The sequence below is a fragment of the Hordeum vulgare genome, chromosome 3H (genome assembly GCF_904849725.1).
Source record: "Hordeum vulgare subsp. vulgare chromosome 3H, MorexV3_pseudomolecules_assembly, whole genome shotgun sequence".
NCBI classification, from domain to species: Eukaryota; Viridiplantae; Streptophyta; class Magnoliopsida; order Poales; family Poaceae; genus Hordeum; species Hordeum vulgare.
Window position 1 is genome coordinate 399,450,576 of NC_058520.1, and position 21,899 is coordinate 399,472,474.

Below are 21,899 nucleotides of genomic sequence, written 5' to 3' on the forward strand. Positions count from 1 at the left end.
TAGCGTTGGGTGCAAGCTCTTTGTGTTTGTGCGGGTACTTGCGACAATCCTTCACTGGATCGATACCTTGGTTCTCAAAACTGAGGGAAATACTTACCGCCGCTGTGCTACATCACCCTTTCCGCTTTGAGGGAACACCAACGCAAGGCTCCAAGGCCACGGGGGAATCCTTTGCATATTTGCCAAGGAAGTCCCTAAAGGCGTAGCCGTAGCAGAAGGATTCCTGGTGCTGTTGCTGAGGAGTAAATAGTCTCCCGTCAACACGCTTGTTTCGGGCGCCGTTGGAAGGTCTTTTGTTGCAGTAGCAACCACCTAACTATAAGAGCTTTGTGTTGAACTATAACATGCAAGGGATGAACAAGTCACCCGGTGAGTTATTCGCGATGCTGAAAGTCGCAGAGTCAGAACTCCGGAAAGAGCATCAAGTGTTGATGGTCAATAAGACCACTAGTTTCAAGAGAAACGTCAAAGGCAAGAAGGGTAACTCCAAGAAGAGCGGCAAAACTATTGCGAATCCGACGAAGAAACCCAAGGCTGGACCTAAGCCGAAAACAGAGTGCTATTATTGCAAGGGGATGGGTCACTGGAAGCGCAACTGTCCCAAGTATTTGGCTGATAAGAAGGTGGACAATGAAAAATCAGGTATATGTGATATACATGTTATGGATGTGTACTTAACCAACTCTCGTAGTAGTGCCTGGGTATTTGATACCGGTTCTCTTGCTCATATTTGCAACTCGAAGCAGGAATTGCGGAATAAACGAAGGCTGGCGAAGGATGAAGTGACGATGCGTGTGGGAAATGGTTCGAAGGTTGATGCAATCGCCGTAGGCACAGCCTCACTTCAGATACCATCAGGATTAGTTATGAACTTAAATAATTGTTATTTAGTGCCTGCGTTAACATGAACAATATATCTGGATCTTGTTTATTGCGAGACGGTTACTCATTTAAGTCAGAGAATAATGGTTGTTCTATTTTTATGAGTAATATCTTTTATGGTCATGCACCCAATGTGAGAGGTTTGTTCATATTGAATCTTGATTGTGATGACACACATATACATAACATTAAGACCAAAAGATGTAGAGTTAACAATGATAGCGCCACATTTTTGTGGCACTCCTGATGGGCTTTTGGAGTTTAACAATTATAGAGTTTAACAATGATAGGTCATATTGGAGTAAAGCGCATGAAGAAAATCCATACCGATGGGCTTTTGGAGTCACTTGATTTTGAATCACTTGACACGTGCGAACCATGCCTCATGGGCAAGATGACTAAGACTCCATTCTCCGGAACAATGGAGCGTGCAAGTGACTTATTGGAGATCATACATACTGATGTGTGCGGTCCAATGAGTGTGGAGGTGCGTGGCGGATATCGTTATTTTCTCACCTTCACTGATGATTTGAGTAGCTATGGATATATCTACTTGATGAAGCACAAGTCTGAAACATTTGAGAAGTTCAAGCAATTTCAGAGTGAAGTCGAAAATCATCATAACAAGAAGATCAAGTTCGTTCGTTCTGATCGAGGGGGTGAATATCTGAGTTTCGAGTTTGGTGCTCACTTAAGACAATGTGGAATCGTTTCACAGTTAACACCGCTCGGAACACCACAGCATAATTGTGTGTTGGAACGTCGTGATTGTACTTTGTTAGATATGGTGCGATCTATGATGTCTCTTACCGATTTCTTGTTATCGTTTTGGGGTTATGCATTAGAGACATCTGCATTCACTTTAAATAGGGCACCGTCAAAATCCGTTGAGACGACACCATATGAGCTATGGTATGGCAAGAGGCCAAAGTTGTCGTTTCTTAAAGTTTGGGGATGTGATGCTTATGTCAAAAAGCTTCAGCCTCAAAAGCTGGAACCCAAAGCGGAAAAGTGTGTCTTCATAGGTTACCCAAAGGAGACAGTTGGGTATACCTTCTATCTCAGATCCGAGGGCAAAGTGTTTGTTGCTAAGAACGGAGCTTTTCTTGAGAAGGAGTTTCTCTCGAAAGAATTGAGTGGGAGGAAGATAGAACTTGATGAGGCTGTAGAACCTCTACTCCCTCTAGATGGTAGCACAGGGCAGGGGGAAACCTCTGTCGAAGCGATGCTGTTGAGGAGGAAGCTAATGATGATGATCATGAAGCTCCGGATCAAGTTACTATCGGACCTCGCAGGTTGACAAGATCACGTACTGCTCCTGAGTGGTATGGTAATCTTGTCTTATCAATCATGTTGTTAGACAACAATGAACCTGCGAATTATGAAGAAGCAATGGTGGGCCCGGATTCCAACAAATGGCTAGAGGCCATGAAGTCTGAGACAGGATCTATGTATGAAAACAAAGTGTGGACTTTGGAAGTATTACCTCAAGGTCGCAAGGCTATTCAGAACAAATGGGTCTTTAAGAAGAAGACGGACGCGAATGGTAATGTGACCGTTTATAAAGCTCGACTTGTGGCAAAGGGTTTTTCACAAGTTCAAGGAGTTGACTACGATGAGACGTTCTCACCGGTAGCGATGCTTAAGTCCGTCTGAATCATGTTAGCAATAGCTGCATTTTTCGATTATGAAATCTGGCAGATGGATGTCAAAACGGCGTTCCTTAACGGTTTTCTTAAGGAAGAGTTGTATATGATGCAACCCGAAGGTTTTGTCGAACAAAGAATGCTAACAAAGTATGCAAGCTCCAGTGATCCATTTATGGACTGGTGCAAGCATCTCGGAGTTGGAATAAGCGCTTTGATGAGGTGATCACAGCATTTGGGTTTATACAAGTTGTTGGAGAATCTTGTATTTACAAGAAAGTGAGTGGGAACTCTATAGCGTTTCTAATATTATATGTGGATGACATATTGCTGATTGGCAACAATGTGGAGTTTTTAGAGAGCGTAAAAGATTACTTGAATAAATGTTTTTCAATGAAGGACCTAGGAGAAGCTGCTTACATATTAGGCATTAAGATCTATAGGGATAGATCAATACGCCTAATAGGACTTTCACAAAGCACATACCTTGATAAAGTTTTGAAGAAGTTCAAAATGGAGCGGTCCAAGAAGAGGTTATTGCCAGTATTACAAGGTATAAAGTTGAGTAAGACTGAGTGTCCACTAACTGCGGAAGATAGAGAAAAGATGAGTACCGTCCCCTATGCTTCAGCCATAGGGTCTATCATGTATGCAATGTTGTGCACTAGACCAGACATCAGCCTGGCCATAAGTATGGCAGGCAGGTTTCAAAGTAATCCAGGAGTGGATCATTGGACGGCGGTCAAGAATATTCTGAAGTACCTGAAAAGGACTAAGGAAATGTTTCTCGTTTATGAAGGTGACGAAGAGCTCATCGTAAAGGGTTATGTCGATGCAAGATTTGACACTGATCCGGATGACTCTAAGTATCAAACCGGATACGTATTTATTCGTAATGGGGGTGCGGTAAGCTAGTGCAGTTCCAAGCTAAGCGTCGTAGCAGATTCTACATGTGAAGCGGAGTACATGGCTGCCTCGGAGGCAGCTAAGGAGGGTGTCTGGATGAAGCAGTTCATGACGGATCTTGGAGTGGTGCCGAGCGCACTAAATCCAATAACTCTGTTCTGTGACAACACTGGTGCCATTGCTTTAGCAAAGGAACCAAGGTTTCACAAGAAGACTAGACACATGAAACAACGCTTCAACCTCATCAGCGACTACGTCGAAGGAGAGAACGTAAATATTTGCAAAGTGCGCACGGATCTAAATGTAGCAGATCCGCTGACTAAACATCTTCCATGAGCAAAGCATGATCAACACCAGAACTGTATGGGTGTTAGATTCATTCCAATGTAAATCGCATGGTGATGTGAGACTAGATTATTGACTCTAGTGCAAGTGGGAGACTGTTGGAAATATGCCCTAGAGCCAATGATAAAATAGTTATTATTATATTTCGTGTTTCAAGATAATCGTTTATTTTCCATGCTATAATTGTATTGAATGAAAGCATAGATACATGTGTGGATATATAGACAAAACAATGTCCCTAGTAAGATGAAAGGACGTGGATGTCGCCTAGAGGGGGGGTGAATAGGCGCTTTAAAATAATTATGGTTTAGGCTTGAACAAATGCGGAATAAAACTAACGTTTAATTTGTCAAGCACAAAACCTACAACAATTAGGCTCACCTATGTGTACCAACAACTTATGCTAAGCAAGATAAACAACTAAGTGATAGCAACATATATGACAATAAACAATATGGCTATCACAAAGTAAAGTGCATAAGTAAAGGGCTCGGGTAAGAGATAACCGAGGCACGCGGAGACGATGATGTATCCCGAAGTTCACACCCTTGCGGATGCTAATCTCCGTTGGAGCGGTGTGGAGGCACAATGCTCCCCAAGATGCCACTAAGGCCACCGTAATCTCCTCACGGCCTCGCACAATGCAAGATGCCGCGATTCCACTAAGGGACCCTTGAGGGCGGTCACTGAACCCGTACAAATGGCAACCCTTGGGGGCGGTTACCGTTACCCGTACAAATTGCTTGGGGCAATCTCCACAACCCAATTGGAGACCCCGATGCTTGCCCGGAGCTTTACACCACAATGATTGAGCTCCAAGACACCACCAAGCTTCTAGGACGCCAAAGCATCCACGAAGAACAATCTCTAGGGTACTAAGTACCAAAGCATAATAAGCTTCTCAACTTCTTACTTCGACGTATCACCATGGAGAACTCAAACCGATGCAACTAATGCAATGGCAAGAACACACGAAGTGGTCAAGTCTCTCACACTCAGATCCCTCCACAACAACAAAACCTATGGAGAAATATGAGAGGAAGAACAAGGAGCTCACAAAGAACTGCAAGATCTAGATCCTAGGGGTTCCCCTCACATAGAGGAGAAAGTGATTGGTGGAGATGTGGATCTAGATCTCCTCTCTCTTTTCCCTCAAGAACAAGCAAGGATCATTGGAGGGATTGAGAGTTAGCAAGCTCTAAGAAGGTCAACAACGGGGGAAGAACACGAGCTCAATGGATAAGTTAAGACCAAGGGGGAAGAAGACTCCCTTTATATAGTGGGGGAAGGAATCAGACCGTTACCCCCACTTACACCCCGAGCCCAGCGGTACTACCGCTGGCTGCAGTGGTACTACTGCTGACCCTCCAGCGGTAGTACCGCTGGCTGCAACGGTAGTACCGCTGAGCCCATGGTAGCACAAAGATACTACCGGGCCAACCACCGCCAAGAAAGTCTTCGCAAAAAAGTCCGACGTAGTACGGCCGCAAGGATGACGGTACTAAAGTCCTGGAGCGGTACTACCACTGACCAGGGGCAGTACTACCGCTGGGCCAGCAGTACTACTGCCAGCTCTAGCGGTACTACCGCTAGGTCCAGCGGTACTACCGCTCGCCACTGAAACAACCATAACTTTCGCATACGAGCTCCGAATCGAGCAAACCCAAGCTTGTTGGATTCAAGACGACAAGAGCTGTACTAACAGCAACCTCTATGAAAGTGCCAATGATATAGAGATATGAGACCTCTATGAATGAAGAACCGGCAAAAACTCCAACATTGAAAACATCATAGTAGATGCATATGGACTCCGTTTTCGATGAACTCAAGCTTGTCATGAAGATGACCATAAGCTCTAAAACTCACAAAGAGGAACACCAAATAAGAACCAAGAAGTATGATGCAAGGATGGAAATGGTTTGAGCTCTCAATGAACGATACGATCAAGCTACTCACTTGAGAGCCCCCCCTTTGACAGAACGACATTCTATCCTAAAACAGAAAACCTATCAAGGGCAAACCTATACCTTGCACCTCGTCCTCTTGAGCTAGATGACGATGATCTTGGCTTCCTCAAGATGGACCACCTTCTTGATTACGTTGTCTTGATGAATACTAGTTGATTGCTCCCCCATACACAACATGGGTGAGCCGCTCTTTAGTATATCTTCATAAGTCCATTGCCACCACAATGGACGGCAGGCTTCAAGCATGATATCTTCGTGCTGATTCACTTGAACTTGCACACCGCAATCTTGATGACGATCACCACTTGACGTCATCCTTCATGGGTTGTATGAGATCTTCCTCTAGACGCAAGACCATGGAGACACACCTAACCCCATATATAACTCTCACGAAGACCATGGGTTAGTACACAAACACGTAATGGACAATGCTTACCATACCATGGGATCACTTGATTCCTCTCGGTACATCTTGTACACTTTGTGTGTTGATCATCTTGATTTACTCTTTGTCTCAGATCTTGAGCAACCTTGTGTCTCTATGACCATTCTTTGGATAATACCTTGAATACCATCTTGGTCATCATATAAACTCCTTGAACCCAACAGATGGACTTCAAGAAGTGCCTATGGACAAATCCTATAAATATAACTTAAGGCAACCATTAGTCCATAGGAATTATCATCAATTACCTAAACAACATATGGAGATATATGCTCTAACATAAGCCTCTAGTTGGCTAGCGAGTTGATCAAGGATGGTTAAGGTTTTCTGACCATATGCAAGTGTTGTTACTTGATAACTGTATCACATCATTAGGAGAATGATGTGATGGACAAGACCCAAATTATAAACGTAGCATGTGATCGTGTCATTTTGTTGCTATTGTTTTCTGCGTGTCAAGTATTCATTCCTATGACCATGAGATCATGTAACTCATTGACACCGGAAGGAAAACCTTGTGTGTATCAAACGTCACAACGTTACTGGGTGACTATAAAGGTGCTCTACAGGTATCTCCGAAGGTGTCCGTTGAGTTAGCATGGATCAAGACTCGGATTTGTCACTCCGTGTGACGGAGAGGTATCTCGGGGCCCACTCAGTAATACAACATAACATATAAGCCTTGCAAGCAATGTGATTCAAGTGTAAGTCACGGGATCTTGTATTACGGAACGAGTAAAGAGACTTGCCGGTAACGAGATTGAAATAAGTATAGAGATACCGATGATCAAATCTCGGGCAAGTAACATACCGAAGGACAAAGGGAATGTTATACGGGATTATATGAATCCTTGGCACAGAGGTTCAACCGATAAGATCTTCGTAGAATATGTAGGATCCAATATGGACATCCAGGTCCCGCTATTGGATATCGACCGAGGAGTGTCTCGGGTCATGTCTGCATAGTTCTCGAACCCGCAGGGTTTGCACACTTAAGGTTCGATGACGTTTTAGTATAGTTGAGTTATAGGTGTTGGTGACCGAAGGTTGTTAGGAGTACCGGATGAGATCACGAACATCACGAGGGTTTCCAGAATGGTCGGGAAACGAATATTGATATATAGCATGGTTTCATTTGGTCACCAGAAAGATTCCGGGCATTACCGACAGTGTACCGGGAGTGACGAATGGGTTCCGGGTATTCACTGGGAGGGGCCCACCCACCCGGGAGTGAGCCCAATAGCACTAGGGTGGCGCACCAGCCCAGTGGGTTGGTGAGGCCAGCCCAAGTGGGCTATGGCACCACAAGAATAAAAAACCAAAGGAAAAGAAAAAAAGGAATGAGGGAGGTGGGAAGGAAGGAGTGGACTCCTCCTTCCCTAAACCGAATCGAGGTGTCGTCCGTTCGGTGCTAGATCGGGACGGATCATGGGATGGATCGTGGGACGACGATGATTTGAATCATGAAGCTGTACCACTACATCAACCGCGTTTCTACAAGGGTATGTGGATCCAATCTCTCTCTCGTAGATGAACATCACTATGATAGGTCTTCGTGTGCGTAGGAATTTTTTTGTTTCCCATGCAACGTTCCTCAACACCAACAGACTGATGGAATTCCTCATGAAGCCTTTCGCCAAGGACCAACCTCCAAGGACTCGCTTTGTGGTTCAGGACTTGAAGTACGAACCACGAACAATCTACATAATCCTGGCCAATGTCATCGCTCCTATCAAAGGCCATGACGATGAAGAAGATGTCGTAGGCATCATGAATAATATCCTTTTCAATGTCATCCATGGCATACCAATGAATCTTCATGAATTCTTCCTGAGGACTTTGGCTGATAATGCACTGGCACCTTTTGAAATGAGGATTTATGCACCGTGGATCATGAGATTCATCAGAAGCAGGTCATGCATCAACTACCATGCTGATTTTCCTAATCACATCGGATATCTGTCGCCAATCAGAGTCATCAAGAAAACATTTGAGCCTGTTGAAGGCAAAGGCAAATCTGTGATTGATGAAGGAAATCGGCCCCTTGATGGCCATTTTCGTCAAGCGGAGTGATATTCTTCATATGATGACACTGCTACCCAAAATCCACCAAGCCCAACTGCCCCACGAGTGATGAACAACAAAGAGCTACTCCTCAGTCTTCATCAGAATGTCGGTCGCAATCACAAATGGGTCAAACGTCAATTTAGTGCCATTGTGAAAACCCTCAACGAGACTCACAACGCAGTGAGGAAAAATCACTATTGTCTTCATGAGGTGTTTGATCATACCTAGGCCACCTTGGCTCATCTGAAGACTCGAGAGGAACTTGAGGAATTGGAGTTTACTCAGGACTTTGACTGGTCGTGGCCTCCCAAGAAGAAATTCAAGCCAATTCCAGTTCCTGACCTTGAGGACAATTTTTTTTCTTCATTCCGCACTGCTGAGTCAGATGAAGAACCAGAAGACACTGCAACTGGTCCAAGGAAGAAGCCTGTCACCAAGAATCCTCACGCCTCTTCATCAGCCAATAAGTGAAATTCTTCATGGGGCATTAGTCCTCAGTTTTGTCCCTTTTTGTCACTTGATGACAAAGGTGGAGAAATCTGAGTTAGTCTTCAAACGACATCTATTTTGGGGCTTATAAACATTATTAAGTTACAAACTATTGGTTCTTCTGCAATGTTTTATGTAATGAGTTGTAACTTAAGCCCGATGGCGCTCTGACTCTTTTGAACGTTTTTCTTCGCATGCTTATTCCTCAAAGTATATTAGTGCAGGCATGCTGAAATTCGTCAGACACCATTTATCATCATGCATTCTCAAAATTCCTCATTTTATATGTCAAATGTATGCATGATTTACAAGATACAGGGGGAGATCTCCATATATAAATCAGCAATGTGCATCTGCTGTGAAAAGCAAATTCCTCAAAATATGCACATCTTGAGGGGGACTCTCTTAGTATCTTGATTTCAAATTCCTCAAACTCAGTATTTACACTTCATATTTTTATCCCCGTTGAAAACTTAACCTAATTGTCATCAACCACCAAAAGGGGAGAGGTTATAAGTGCATCTAGCGCCCTTAGTGATTTTGGTGGTTTGAAGACTTATATGTTAAGTAACTAATGTGTTTATAAGTGTACACATGCTCTATAAGTCGCTGAGAAGTTTGAGTTATACGATAAATATCAACCCCTAAAAATGAATATCTCCGGCTGAGGAAATTGGTCTAAACTTGAAGACTTTGATCGCAAAGAAATTGCGATGAAATTAATATTCCTCGTGAAGATATTGAAGATGAGAAATTTGGTGTGTCCTGAAGAAAAACTGTGTGAAGACTTCGAAGCATGAAGATTTACTCTTTCTGTTTCGTTTTCTTTACACTTGAGTCTTAGGAACACCGTACTGTTAAAGGGGTCGAGGTAATACTACGAAATGAATTTCCTCATGATGCTCAACCCAAGCCTAAACCTACAAAAGCCTCAAGTGAGGAATATGAGAAACATGAGGACTTTCACAGTTGAAAGTTCCGACCGTTGCCGCGACACGCGCCACCTCACCGATCTTATCCACACCAACGGTCACAATATTTAAGGGCATTTATGTCAAATCATGTCGGGATGCTCCGAGGCTATAAATAGCCACCCCCACAACCACTAGCTGGTTGGCTGCTCCGAGAGAAACTGACACTTGTCATTTAGAGCAACCCAAATTCCTCAGAGTCTTCAAGAGTAAATCATCAAGTGAGGAAATACCCCAAACACCAAACCACAAACCAAAAGCCAAGTGATTGAGCATCACTGAAGAATTTGTTCGTGTGTGGAACTGAAGCCTTTTACCTTTGAGGATTGTGCATCCTCTAGACGGTTAGGCGTCATGGGCTAGAGCAATTCAACAGTCAATTGTGGATCGCCGGGTGACCGAGTTTGTGAGGGTTTGGAAGTCTGCCCTGAAAAATTACCACGAGTGTTGGGCGAGGACTGTGTGTCCTTAGCTCAAGAAGAATACGGAAGGGACTATGTCCCGGGACTGTGTGTCCATTGGTTTCAATACCAGGGCGCTCCGAACCAGACGTACAACTATCACAGCAGTTGGAACTGGGTCATCAACTACTGTCTTCATCGAGCTACGGGTTCTATTTATCCAACTCTTTCATTTCCTCATAGTTGTATGTTGAGGACTTTCACTTGTACTGTTTGAAGAATTTGTGTGAAGACTTTCTCTGAATTTCCTCAGCCTCAAATTCTTCAGTCTAGTTAATCTTCACCTGCATTCTGTGTACCTGCGTACTGTCCAAACCAATTCTCATAATCTTCATCAAGTAATCTGCCGTGTAATCTTTGGACCTCTGATCCCGCGCTATTTCCGCTGCACGTAATTCATCAGTGAGGAATTTCCTCAAAAGGAATTTCCTCAGCGATGAAATTCTAAAAATCGCCTATTCACCCCACTCTAGTCGATATAACACACTTTCATATTCACAATTTATACTTGCTACTATTGATATATCTTGTATTTAGTGTGAATTGCTAACTTGTACCATACACTTCCATATCTCGTGATATTGCTCAAGTAAGTTTGTGTAATTTACTTGTGCTTGTTTAGTATCCTTGTTGTGCTCATCTTATCAGAACAAGTTGTTGGTACACTTAGTTGAGCCTACTCTATTTAGGATCTGTGCTTGAAACATATTCACTTAGTTTATTTCCATATTAGGATATAGCCAAATCCGTAAAAGATTTTAAAACGCCTATTCACCCCCACTAGGCGACATCATGGTCCTTTCACCATCATATGAGGGCGCGCGTGGAACACATCTTAGGGCTACTAGTATGTTGATAGGAGTATGCATAGGGCGACCGAGTGAAAAATATTACCGAGGCTCATCGTAGAAAATGATGCATATGAGATTGAAGGGGACTAATATATCTTAATGCTATGATTGAGTTTACCTTAATGAACTTGTTAGTAGTTGCAGATGCTTGCTAATAGTTCTAATCATAAATGTATATAATTCCAAGTAAGGGATGATATGCTACGAGAGGCCTCTCCCACATATAAACTCGTGGTCGGTTTAATTTCGTAGCTAATTGCCTAGGGACAATTCCGCACACTTCATCATCCCTATTTCACACATGCTATTTTTATTATATTGTAATGTGTTCTATAATTATCTAGACATCACCTATCTTTTATATTCAAGTTCTCTATTATCTTTTAAAACCTAACTTTCATACCCATAAAGTGGTTCTATTTTTTTTAGATGAACCAAACACTAAGTGTATGTGCTATTGCATCACTAGTAGATATAACATGAAAGAATATTGATCTTACCTTTTAGCTCCTTGTGGGTTCTACATTCATACTTTTGACTTTTATCTTTAAGGAGAGGTCGCTCAACGACTCCTCCGTCAATGCCGGCAAGGGCAAGACCGTCGCTAGGGCTCCACGAGTGTTGTTAGCATTGGTCATGGCGGCTCTTCGCACCGCGCAGGAGGAAACAGAGCGGCTCCTTTGCGAGCGTCACGCAGTGCCGAGAGAAGGTTGCCGCGGCAGACTTGCGCCCTTCCACCGCTAGAGGGCCGACGACATGGACGATGGTAGTGCAGCCGTGCAGGGCGCCCACGCATACGAGGTCGTCGTCCGCTACGAGGTTTAGTTTTTCTTTCTTTTTAATTTTAGACTAAAAGGCCGAAATATGGGTCGTCCTATGTAAATTATGTTCGAACATGAATTCAATCCGTTTTGTTTAGTGAAACTGTACGTGGTCCGACTGTGATTTTGGTGTCACCGTTGAAGGTGTCCGGCTGGTTATAATAGGTAGTATCATATACTAGTATCATGCATATGATACTAGTGTATGATACCACATCCGTAATGCATAGTATCATATGGTAGTATCATAACGTAGTTCATTTATTGCCATGCAAGACACATAGTAGCACATCATTTAATATGATACAGTAGTATCGATACTCAACCTCTCTTTCTTCATTTAATTCTATTTTATTTCATCAAAATTGCTTAGTTGACATGCATGATACTACTAGCTATGATACTGCGCAGCCTAATTGATGATTTCGTTGGACTAAAGAAAAACTCCTTCCCTAAAAAAAAAAAACTCCGTCCTCTCTCAAAAAGAAAAAGAAAAAGCCCTCGCTTCTGCCCTCCCTACGCCGTTACCGCCAGTCATGGCCGCAACCCCGCCGCCGCCCGACGCCTTCGCCTTCTCTCCTGACGGAGAGCTCTTCGCGGCCGTCTCCGATCGGCGGATCCAGGTACTCGCTTCGCCTCTGTGCCCCCGCCTAAACCCCATTCCTACGAGCTGGGTAGCTCTCTAGTCTCTCGCTGTGAATTGGGGAATTCTCTGATCTGGATTGTTAGTCCCTGCGAGATGTCCTGTGGTTGAAATGTAGTGTTACATGCAAGCAAGTTGCTAATTACTGTATGGTTGGATGGTTACCTTCCATGTTCATTTTATCATGACGATTGATAGTTGCTACCGGGCGAAGCTAGTTTCTGGTGTCTTATGTGCTGCTTGTAGCGGTGGTAAATATTTCTGTGGCATAGTGTCCCATCTAGCCAGCAATATTGTAGGAGTAGTAGGGCGCTATTGGAAACAATATCTCTTGGTAGTATTTCTACTTTCTGCCTTTTTGATACACTGCATTTCTCATCTTTTTTCCATTGTGAATTTGAATGGAAGTATGTGAGAACATAGTTACGGTATATGCCGTCATATTCCATTTTCTTCACTTGAAATTGTTAATTGGGAAGGTATGGAGTACAAGAGGGGGACAAAAGATAGCAGGATGGACTGATCCAATAGCAGACCAAGATGATTCCTACAGTTGCATTGCCTGCAGCTCTGTTTGGAAGAAGGTACCTTGTGTTGAGCTTTAGGTGGTATCCTATACTGTCATATTATTTAGTTTTGATTGTTGGTTTTTTTACAGCAAAAAAATGATGGCGACCTTATTGTTGTTGCTGTTGGCACTGCAAATGGTGAAGTTTTAGCTCTTGATTCTACTGGTGTTATATGGAAAAATGCTTGTCACACTGGGTATGTGAAACCTTAGTACGAACTTTGATTGTTGATTTCTGTAAGTTTAATCACATGAGGCTTCTTCTGCACTGTTTCTATTCTTATGTCATGCAAAATAGGAAGCATACCAGATGCTGAACTTTCGTTTAGTACTTTCCTCTCTGAACTCATTTTCATAAGTCTAAAATTGTCTGGGATAAATCTTTTCCTTGATGAACACACATGCCGGTACCTTGTAGTTGGCGCCTTCTGCAATACAAGGGCCCTCGTATTTCTTTGATAACACCATGTTGATTTATTTGTTGGACTACCATGTTGATTATGTTCAGTGCTGTAGATGCTTAGAAAAGAAAGGGCTATACACTATCTTGTAACCACATGTTCTAATCCTTGCACCTCCTTGGTAGTTGAAATTAAATAGTGGCAGTTCCTGAAGGACTATACACTATCTTCTAACCACACATTCTTTTGGCCAATTCGTAAGCTTCTGTTTCCTTCTTCATTCTGAGATGCTTAACTCAGAGTTTCTCACCTAAGTCCAACTGTCCAAGAAAGGATGAATCTGCTCTTCATTTTTTGTGTTCTTTTGAACTCAATAATGAGAAGGTTAAGTTGGTCATACTTACACATGCAACATGAGCTTAATTCTATTGCCACAAGCAAGGCTGTACCCTATATGTCAAAAATTTAAGCCACTTCAGTTTTTTAGGTCGTAAGCCGACTTATGTGGTTTCAAAGATGAAACTGCATTCTGTAAGAAAACATTAGCTAGTTCAAGATATCTTTAGAACGACTTCACTGTGAAAACATTGACGCCTACTGAGATGCCTTTCTCTTTCTACTAGCAAGGTCATTTCTCTTCACTTTTCGAAACAAGGGCGTGTTCTTATTACTGCTAGCATGGATGGAGTTATATGTGAATTGGATACTTGTACTGGAAAACCCAACGGCACTTTGAAAGTTTCGAAGAAGTCAATTAATTCTTTGACAGTTTCTCATGGTAAGTGCAACTTTTGTCTCCATGTGTTCTTTATGCATGCTTAACAAGATCTTTTTATACGTGTTTGTTGTATTCATGGTAGGTCTTCAACATATATGGGTTATTTGTAAAGCAGTGTGAATTGCATTAGGAAGGATCTCATTATGATTTCCTTAAATATTTGTTCATCGTCATGTGGGCCTGTTATGGACCTTGATCCACAACAATATATATTGGGCAGGGTAAGGACCTGAAGACCAGAGACATGGCACTCACCCTCAACAAGGGTAGAGCTCTAGTCCCCTCTAAGGACTAAGGAGGCCTGTAAAACTTTTGTTTATTTCATTGCTTAATCAAAAAAGTTATGTGATAGCCCTTTTGTAGGAAACTAGACTTGTCCCACAAGACACGGACTCTATCTCTGATCTTCCCAAGTAAACTGATATTGCCTAATTCTATTACTCTTTCCCTAATTAACTTATTTATGTCTCCTAATGTTCATGTGGCTGGTTCCTAATATAGCCTATGCACGTGCTGCGATGCTGGGCAACCTCTTTAGCCCAAGTATTAGCCTTTAGAGCACGTATGTGGATTGCCAGTAAAAGTATTTTTTTCTTTAAATAACACAAGCTGCGGGTGTCACCCTGCCAGGAACAAACTCAGGTGGAAGTACTCTATTGTACTCCACCTTTAGTGCAGTACAAATATTTAGTGTCAGGGCTACTATACGTTTGCGTCTTTAGTGCGAAAATATATTTAGTTGATCGAGTGTATTGGAGCAAATATCTGTCTAACTTCCAGTCTTTCTTGAATATAGCACCTTAGGTCATTATTGTTTAGATCTTGGTTTACATATTATCTTGTCAACTTTGTGTGTTTTCTGGACTTACATTGTAGCCGTGCACTTTGCAGATGAGAAGTTTATGGTTGTCTCAGGTAAGACAGCAAAATTATACAGTATGAAGGATAAAAAAGAGATTCTGAAGATTCCTTCTGATGATGTATGCTATTCTTACTCTTGTTTCGTACTTGCGCCGATCTCCCTCCCCCCTCTCGCTGTGTCACGTAATGAAAGAGGCTTTAACTTTTAATGTTTTATCGGCGCCATTGCGATTGCAGGGCCCTATCCAGCTGATGTCTGTGTCCGATGAAGCGCGCACATTAGTTTCTTGTACTGACAATAATAAAGAAGTCAAAGTCTGGTCTTGTGATCACCACAATTGCACTATCATTTCTACAGTCTCCCTTGTCATGCATACTCAGCCAAAGACAGTAGAGTGTAAAAGGAGCACATCATATGAAGCCGGGGGAATTGTTCTTGCAGTATCGAAGAAAGGTGTGGCTTATGTGTGGCACTTGCAGACCCTTACCCAAGATGAAGTAGTGCCCACCAAAATCTCAGTAAAAAAATCATTTGATAAAAAGGGCCGTGTCCCAATTATTTTAGCTAAGTTATGTGATGCCGAAGAAGACAACACAATCAAGGTTCATGTTGTGTTTGGATCACTAGACTGTTTACAGTTCAAGATTATTGTATTGGGTGAGAATTGTGAGGACATCAACTTGGTTGCGTAATCTGATGCATTAGCTTTGGAAGAGCAAGATGCAAAAGGTTTGTTCAAATCTCTGTTGCTGCCCAGCCATCATTATTAGCACAGTAAGGTCAGTAAACATGCATAGTGACAGTAACAAGTACTGCTCCTTTCCAGATCGAATGACTTGCTTAGATAACAGCTAGCCTAAATAACGTATGGCCAATTTGGAAGTAGACAGAACATGTAAGTACTCATATTCTGTTGATGAAAAGGTGATGCACTTAGGGCGTGTTTGGTTGCCTGGGTGCATCCAGGATGCATTGCATGAAGGAGCTTGGTTGGGCCTGGCCTGGTTGAGCCGATGCAAAATAGAGATGAGATGTGTGTTTGGTGGACTGCATGGTACGAGCCGGGTTCAGCTCAGATTTTGTTTGGTACGTTGCATCTTGGGTTGTATGAGAGATGCAACATACAACAAACTTGGTCACAGAATTTTAGAACAATGAACATAATTTTTAAACCTGGTCACAGAATACATAATACATAGTACATGTTAGAACACAGAATACATAATTCAGTACAGATTTATAAATTAATAAAGGCATGGGCACTGATAATATTGGCATCATTTGCATCATCAAAACAAAATAAAAATATATGCACAGATTATTAATACTATTTGCACCATCTGCATAACTATTTTGTCTACCTACTGAGCATCTCCAGAAGCTAGCAAAGTGTTCTGGTTCATGGCCATGGCTGCTTGTTTGTCTACCTACTAACCAACAAAACAGCAGTCGGCAGGGTGCGGTCTTTGGCCATGGATTGCCTGCACATATCCATGCTAATGACCAGCCTGGCGTAATACAAAACTACCCAGCCATCTCTAATCCATAGGGGAAAAGTAGGTTGGTGCTAGATCTGATCCACAATAATAAAAGTAGAGGGCAGACGATGGGAAGAGAACGCATTGGTGCATCCATCCATCCGCATCGGAGAACAGACATCTATTTCCAATCTGTAACCATTGGAGGCCGCCATTTCATCCATCTGCATCAGAGAAGAAGCACCACGAGTGCAGGGTGAGCGGTAGAGAGATGGAGATGGGAAGGAGAGGAGAGGGATGTGGACGGATGGGAGACATGGAGAGGGAGGGGAGACATGGAGAGGGAGGGGAGGAGGAGGGTTGTACCTCCACAACGGCGAGGATGCCCGCCGGCGATGTTGACACAGGCGACGGCACTGCGAGATCCACTTCTGTCGCAGGAGAGGGAGGGGAGCGAGGAAAGCACGCGTGAGTGAGTTCGGAATGAGCGAAACCCTATCCCCTTGCAGCGGCGGGTGCAGGCTCGCGGAAACGGCCGAAACCTGCGTTTCCGCTGAGTCTGGCTGGGAGCCTCTTTATGCATCCGTCGGGCCTGGCCCAGTAAGACATGCAGGCTACCAAACATTGAGAATATTGCACGATGGATGCGAGCCAGCTGCGACGCAAGGAACCAAACACGCCCTTAGCCAAACACTTGTGGCCTGTTATGTGACTTGTAGCTGCATGACTACAAGCCTCTTAGGATGATTGTACTTTCCACCTTTTCAATGAAACGAAACGCAAAGAGTCTTTTGCGTTTTCTCGAAATAAATAAATATAAAGCACACCTATAACCTGTTGTAAAACTGGAATGTTTTATCATAATTTATGACCTGATGAAGTGCTTCAGCGCTTTTCAGACAAGCAAAAAGCACACTTTTAAAAGCAAAACGAGGATGTAATTTGCAATCATCAGTACACATAGTAACTGCACCGTTTTAGTTTTGTGGAATTAGCATTTTTGAAATCATGGAAGGACCACTCTAATTTCTATATTTATTGTCAAATTTTTAGTATGCCATTTCCGACTCCTGTCTATAAACATTATGGTTTAGCACAATGAATCATTGTGTTATTCTGTTGTTTTATTATATGTGATGGTTACACAGGGTTCTCAAATGCTAATTTACAGCTGGAGGAAGCGAGATACCAACATCGTAGGAAGCAGAAAATAGGCAGTACTGTGTGTGCCAGATTAGATATAATACAGTAGCCAACAATAATAGAATAACAAAGCAACACGTGAGAGGTGATTTCCTGTGGTTACAGCATGCATGTTTTGATGCTAATGGCATTTTTGTTGGGTCTCGGTACCTTTTAAACTGATCATAGGATTTATACTTTGTTTCTATATTTTCTTACGATTATATGTTAATATGTCATGCTATTAAAGCTAGAGATTATGTACTTCATTAAATGCCTACCGTTGATCTTAACTGTTTATTTATTTCTTGATGGCACCAGTAAATGAAAAAATGGCTGATGGACAAGATCGACAGGAGAATACAAACCTCACTCATCAAGGAAGACCAAACAAAAGGACAGCATCTGTTTTGGATTCTATCACTGGTAACAATTAGCCCGGTTAATTCGAAGTATCTCCAGACCTGATGTTGTCATATACATTGAGTGTACAATGAAAAAACAAATTTAAGGTGTCATTCATTTTCTACCTTTCTGATCACTAACTTTTTTATTTTGCTGGAAAGTTTAGACACAGTCAAGGAGGGGACTCCAGAGTATAATCTAGATGAACCAACTATGGAGCAGAAACTCGAAAGTCTAAATTTGCTCAACAAGTCTGAATTCCTTGAAGAGCAATCAACTTCTCTGGCGCCGCCAAGTGCAGATTCAGTCTATATTTTGCTGAAGCAAGCTTTGCGTGCTGATGATCACACTGAATTGGTGAAATGCTTGTACAATAGAGACGAAAAGGTATGGCTTTCTTCTCTTTGGTGTGCAATGTTTGGTCAAATCTTTCGTTGCCGTTTGTCTTGGTCACACCGTGAAAGAAATTTTACTTTGAAACAATGGTCGTACGCATACTTTTTTTCCACAAGTTTAGTCAATGATGTTGCAGATACATGTTTTCCCCTTGGTTGTGATGCAACTTTTCACCTCATATGTTCCATTTCCTGGTTCATAGAGTTTCTCTATGTCACAATCACAAAACACTGGAGACATGCTCAAGTTCTCATGATCAATCACAGTTGATTGACTCAACATTTTTTAGTAGTGATGAAGCTGAATTTGGTGATTCAAATCTAGCATCTGGTTTTCTTTTCTTATCAGCTCCATGTTTAATGAATATCCTCGTAGTAAGTAAAGGCGCACAGAAAATAAGAGGATAAATTATATGTAACCCAGAGTTGCTACCACTGATGTTATTGATAACGGAGAAGAAACAAAGTTATTCCTGGTCTTGACTCTTGACCAATGCACTACGCCTCTAGTCTTATTCAGTCAAGTTGGGAGGCTTTATAAACAGGCTTTATAAACATCGTTGCTAGAAGTTGTCGGTTAGGCCAAGGACTGGCCTGCGTTTTGGTCCATAACAAACCTAATGGTTTAACTTTCAGTTATTAGTAGTTGCCAAAGTCAGCATTTGCCATGTTATTTATTCTTATTGCTATTTGATGCAACATTTTCTCTTGTCTGATAATTTACTGTTGCGTTACATGCAGGTCATTGTAAAGTCAGTATCACTCCTAACACCAGGAGATGCCCTGAAGCTTCTCAAGTTCTTCGTGTCATCAATACAATCTAGGTAGGAAAGCTTCCAAGGCATTTTGTCTCTTTAGTACTTTTTGTGGGACAAACTAAACTATGTAGTGATCTACTCCCTCATCCCGTAATATAAGAGCGTTTTTTACACTAGTGTAGTGACAAAAACGCTCTTATATTATGGGACAGAGGGAGTAATAACTAGAGAACACCAGTCCATTGACTCTGATACTATCTTCAGTCAAGACACCTTTAACTGTATCCATGTATACGTTGAACTGTTAAGGTCTTACTATATTTTGGACCCGATCTTTTTTGGGAAGGACTAGAATATACGGCTTCCAAAATATGCTTAGCCTCTTCTAGTAACTTCTCCTATTATTTGGTGATTTTTTATTTTGCGTGCATGCATACACATATCACAGCTTTACAAAAAGTTCTTATTTAGGGATATTTATTCTCCACAGGGGTGCAAAGCTGGTTTGTTTGCTCCCGTGGCTACAAACTTTACTTAGCCGGCACATGAGCAGCATAGTGTCGCAGGAGTCTTCTCTGCTGTTGCTCAATTCGCTCTATCAGGTTAGTAATTTTATCAGCTGCCCTAACAGTACATCGAAAAATATATATTTGATCAAGAATCTTTGATCAAGATTACCACATTTTCGTTTGTACTGAATGCATTTTTTTCTCAGCTTATTGATGCAAGAACGTCGACCTTCAAATCAGCACTTCAACTCTCTACCACCCTTGATTACCGTTTCAGTGAGGTAAAAATTTCCTTCCTGTAAAAAGAGATGTTGGTTTTTGGTATTGGAAATAATTTGAAGATTTTCCAGATTGCTGATGAAGAAACTGACAAGGAAGAGGCGGTCGCACCGATTATCTACGAGGACAAGGACACAGACGACGAAGAATCTGAAATCGATGCTATGGAAACTGATGGGGAGAGTGAAGAGCTCGGTGATGTTACCGATGCCTTGAAGCATTCAGATGGAAATGATATTATGAGCGACTGACATATAGACTCTTCTAGGACTGAGCTCTCAATCATCCTTTACGGGTCTTGCTAAAAAATCATCTGCAAAAGGTAGGAGCTCAAAAGCTCATGGTGTGTATATGAGGCCGCTATATGTTGTTGGATAAAGTTTTGAGTGCCTCAGATTTTCATGGAAAACTCAGCTAGGCTTGTAGGAATACTATGTTAAGCATCGTGTTATCTAGCGCAAACACTCAAATATCTGCAAGCATTTGAAATGGCATTTCATTTGCGAGATGACAATTTACGCACTTGTCATAGTATGTTTTTTTTACGTCTAGCATAATATGTGCATTTCTTAAAAATTACATATGGGGCAGTTCAGTTTAGTTCCCTATCTCGTGGGGTGTAATTCTCATGAAAATTACATAGCAGACGGCCAGAAAGGAAAGGCGATGAAGGTTCGTGGTACCAGTTTCGACTCCTCGGCAGCATCGGCGCTCTTGAGATCCACTTCATTGTTACTCAAATTTTTTTTTTGAGGAATTCTTACTCTAATTTCTCCACCTTATGGTGAGGTGCCATGGTGCTCTGCTGCTTCTGTATGATTCATTCGGTCCGGATGTTCCCTGTCCTTGATTATTCGCCCTTTGCTCCTCTTTAGGTTGTTGACACAGCAGGCCTTAAGTGCCTCGTTGCTAGCCGCCCGATGGTTCAAATGAATAAAGTAGCTTATGAGCTTGCTAGATTACCTAAATGTTTTATGACTAGGAATTGGTTCGAGGAGCCTATGAAAAATATTGGGAAATTGTTTATAATCAACCGGCTGATTTTTCTATTCCGTTCTCTATTTCGTAAGCTGCCTTTTCCGATTGACACGTCCTCCTGTAGGGCCCATCCACCGCGCACTCCCATCTTGCCTTATCTCTTTCCTCACCGCTCGTCTTCTTCCTCATTGCCCCCCTCATCTCTCTCTGCAGCGCACTCGCTCTCCTCCAGCACCGCTGCTGCGCAACTCGCTCTCATGATGTGAGCCACCGCCTTCTCTACTCCGTAAGCCGCCTTTCCCGATTGACACATCCTCCTGTAGGGCCCATCCACCGCGCACTCCCATCTTGCCTTATCTCTTTCCTCACCGCTCGTTTTCTTCCTTATTTTCCCCCTCATCTCTCTATGCAGTCTCCTCCAGCACCGCTGCTGCGCAACCGCCATGGCCGCAGTTGCCGAGCTGCGAGATGATGTGAGCCACCGCCGCTAGCCATGCCTTCTGATCTGGCCCGTACATGTTGCTCCCCAGCTGCAATCCATGAGAGAGAGGGAGGGATCTCCGCCATTGCCGCAGAATAGAGAAGCAGAGCTGCGTAACAAACGTGGTGCCGCGCGCCGACAGCAGAGCTGCAGTGGAACACGAAGGTGTGGCGGTGGATATGCAGTGCATCGGGGTGGTGATGCGCGCCGGAGAGGCAGAGCTGCATCGCAACATGCCGGAGCTGCGATGGGCCGCCAGCATTGTGTTGGAGCACCGCGTTTCGATTTTGCGGCTGCAATGAAGCATGGCCGGGGCTGCATTGGAGCACTG

General features: G+C 42.7%; 1 protein-coding gene across 4 annotated transcripts; it reads left to right on the top strand.

Annotated features, from left to right (window-relative positions):
• Positions 1 to 12,323: 12,323 nt before the first annotated feature.
• LOC123443980 (uncharacterized WD repeat-containing protein alr2800-like) lies at positions 12,324 to 20,623 on the top strand. Of its 4 annotated transcripts, none has more exons than XM_045120563.1 (7): positions 12,324 to 12,474; positions 12,974 to 13,078; positions 13,153 to 13,259; positions 14,087 to 14,241; positions 15,133 to 15,221; positions 15,340 to 15,832; positions 18,085 to 18,292. In XM_045120563.1, exons 1-6 carry the CDS (start codon positions 12,388 to 12,390, stop codon positions 15,793 to 15,795), a joined length of 999 nt encoding a protein of 332 aa, XP_044976498.1. In that variant the 5' UTR covers positions 12,324 to 12,387; the 3' UTR covers positions 15,796 to 15,832; positions 18,085 to 18,292. The 4 variants fall into 4 exon arrangements, with proteins under 4 accessions (XP_044976498.1, XP_044976501.1, XP_044976499.1 ...); XM_045120564.1 differs by lacking the exons at positions 12,324 to 12,474; positions 12,974 to 13,078; positions 13,153 to 13,259; positions 14,087 to 14,241; positions 15,133 to 15,221 and adding exons at positions 18,335 to 18,555; positions 19,305 to 19,387; positions 19,812 to 19,923; positions 20,037 to 20,111; positions 20,181 to 20,623 and having other exon boundaries at positions 15,747 to 15,832; positions 18,085 to 18,189; XM_045120565.1 differs by lacking the exons at positions 12,324 to 12,474; positions 12,974 to 13,078; positions 13,153 to 13,259; positions 14,087 to 14,241; positions 15,133 to 15,221 and adding exons at positions 18,335 to 18,555; positions 19,305 to 19,387; positions 19,812 to 19,923; positions 20,037 to 20,111; positions 20,181 to 20,623 and having other exon boundaries at positions 15,791 to 15,882; positions 18,085 to 18,189.
• Positions 20,624 to 21,899: the final 1,276 nt, after the last annotated feature.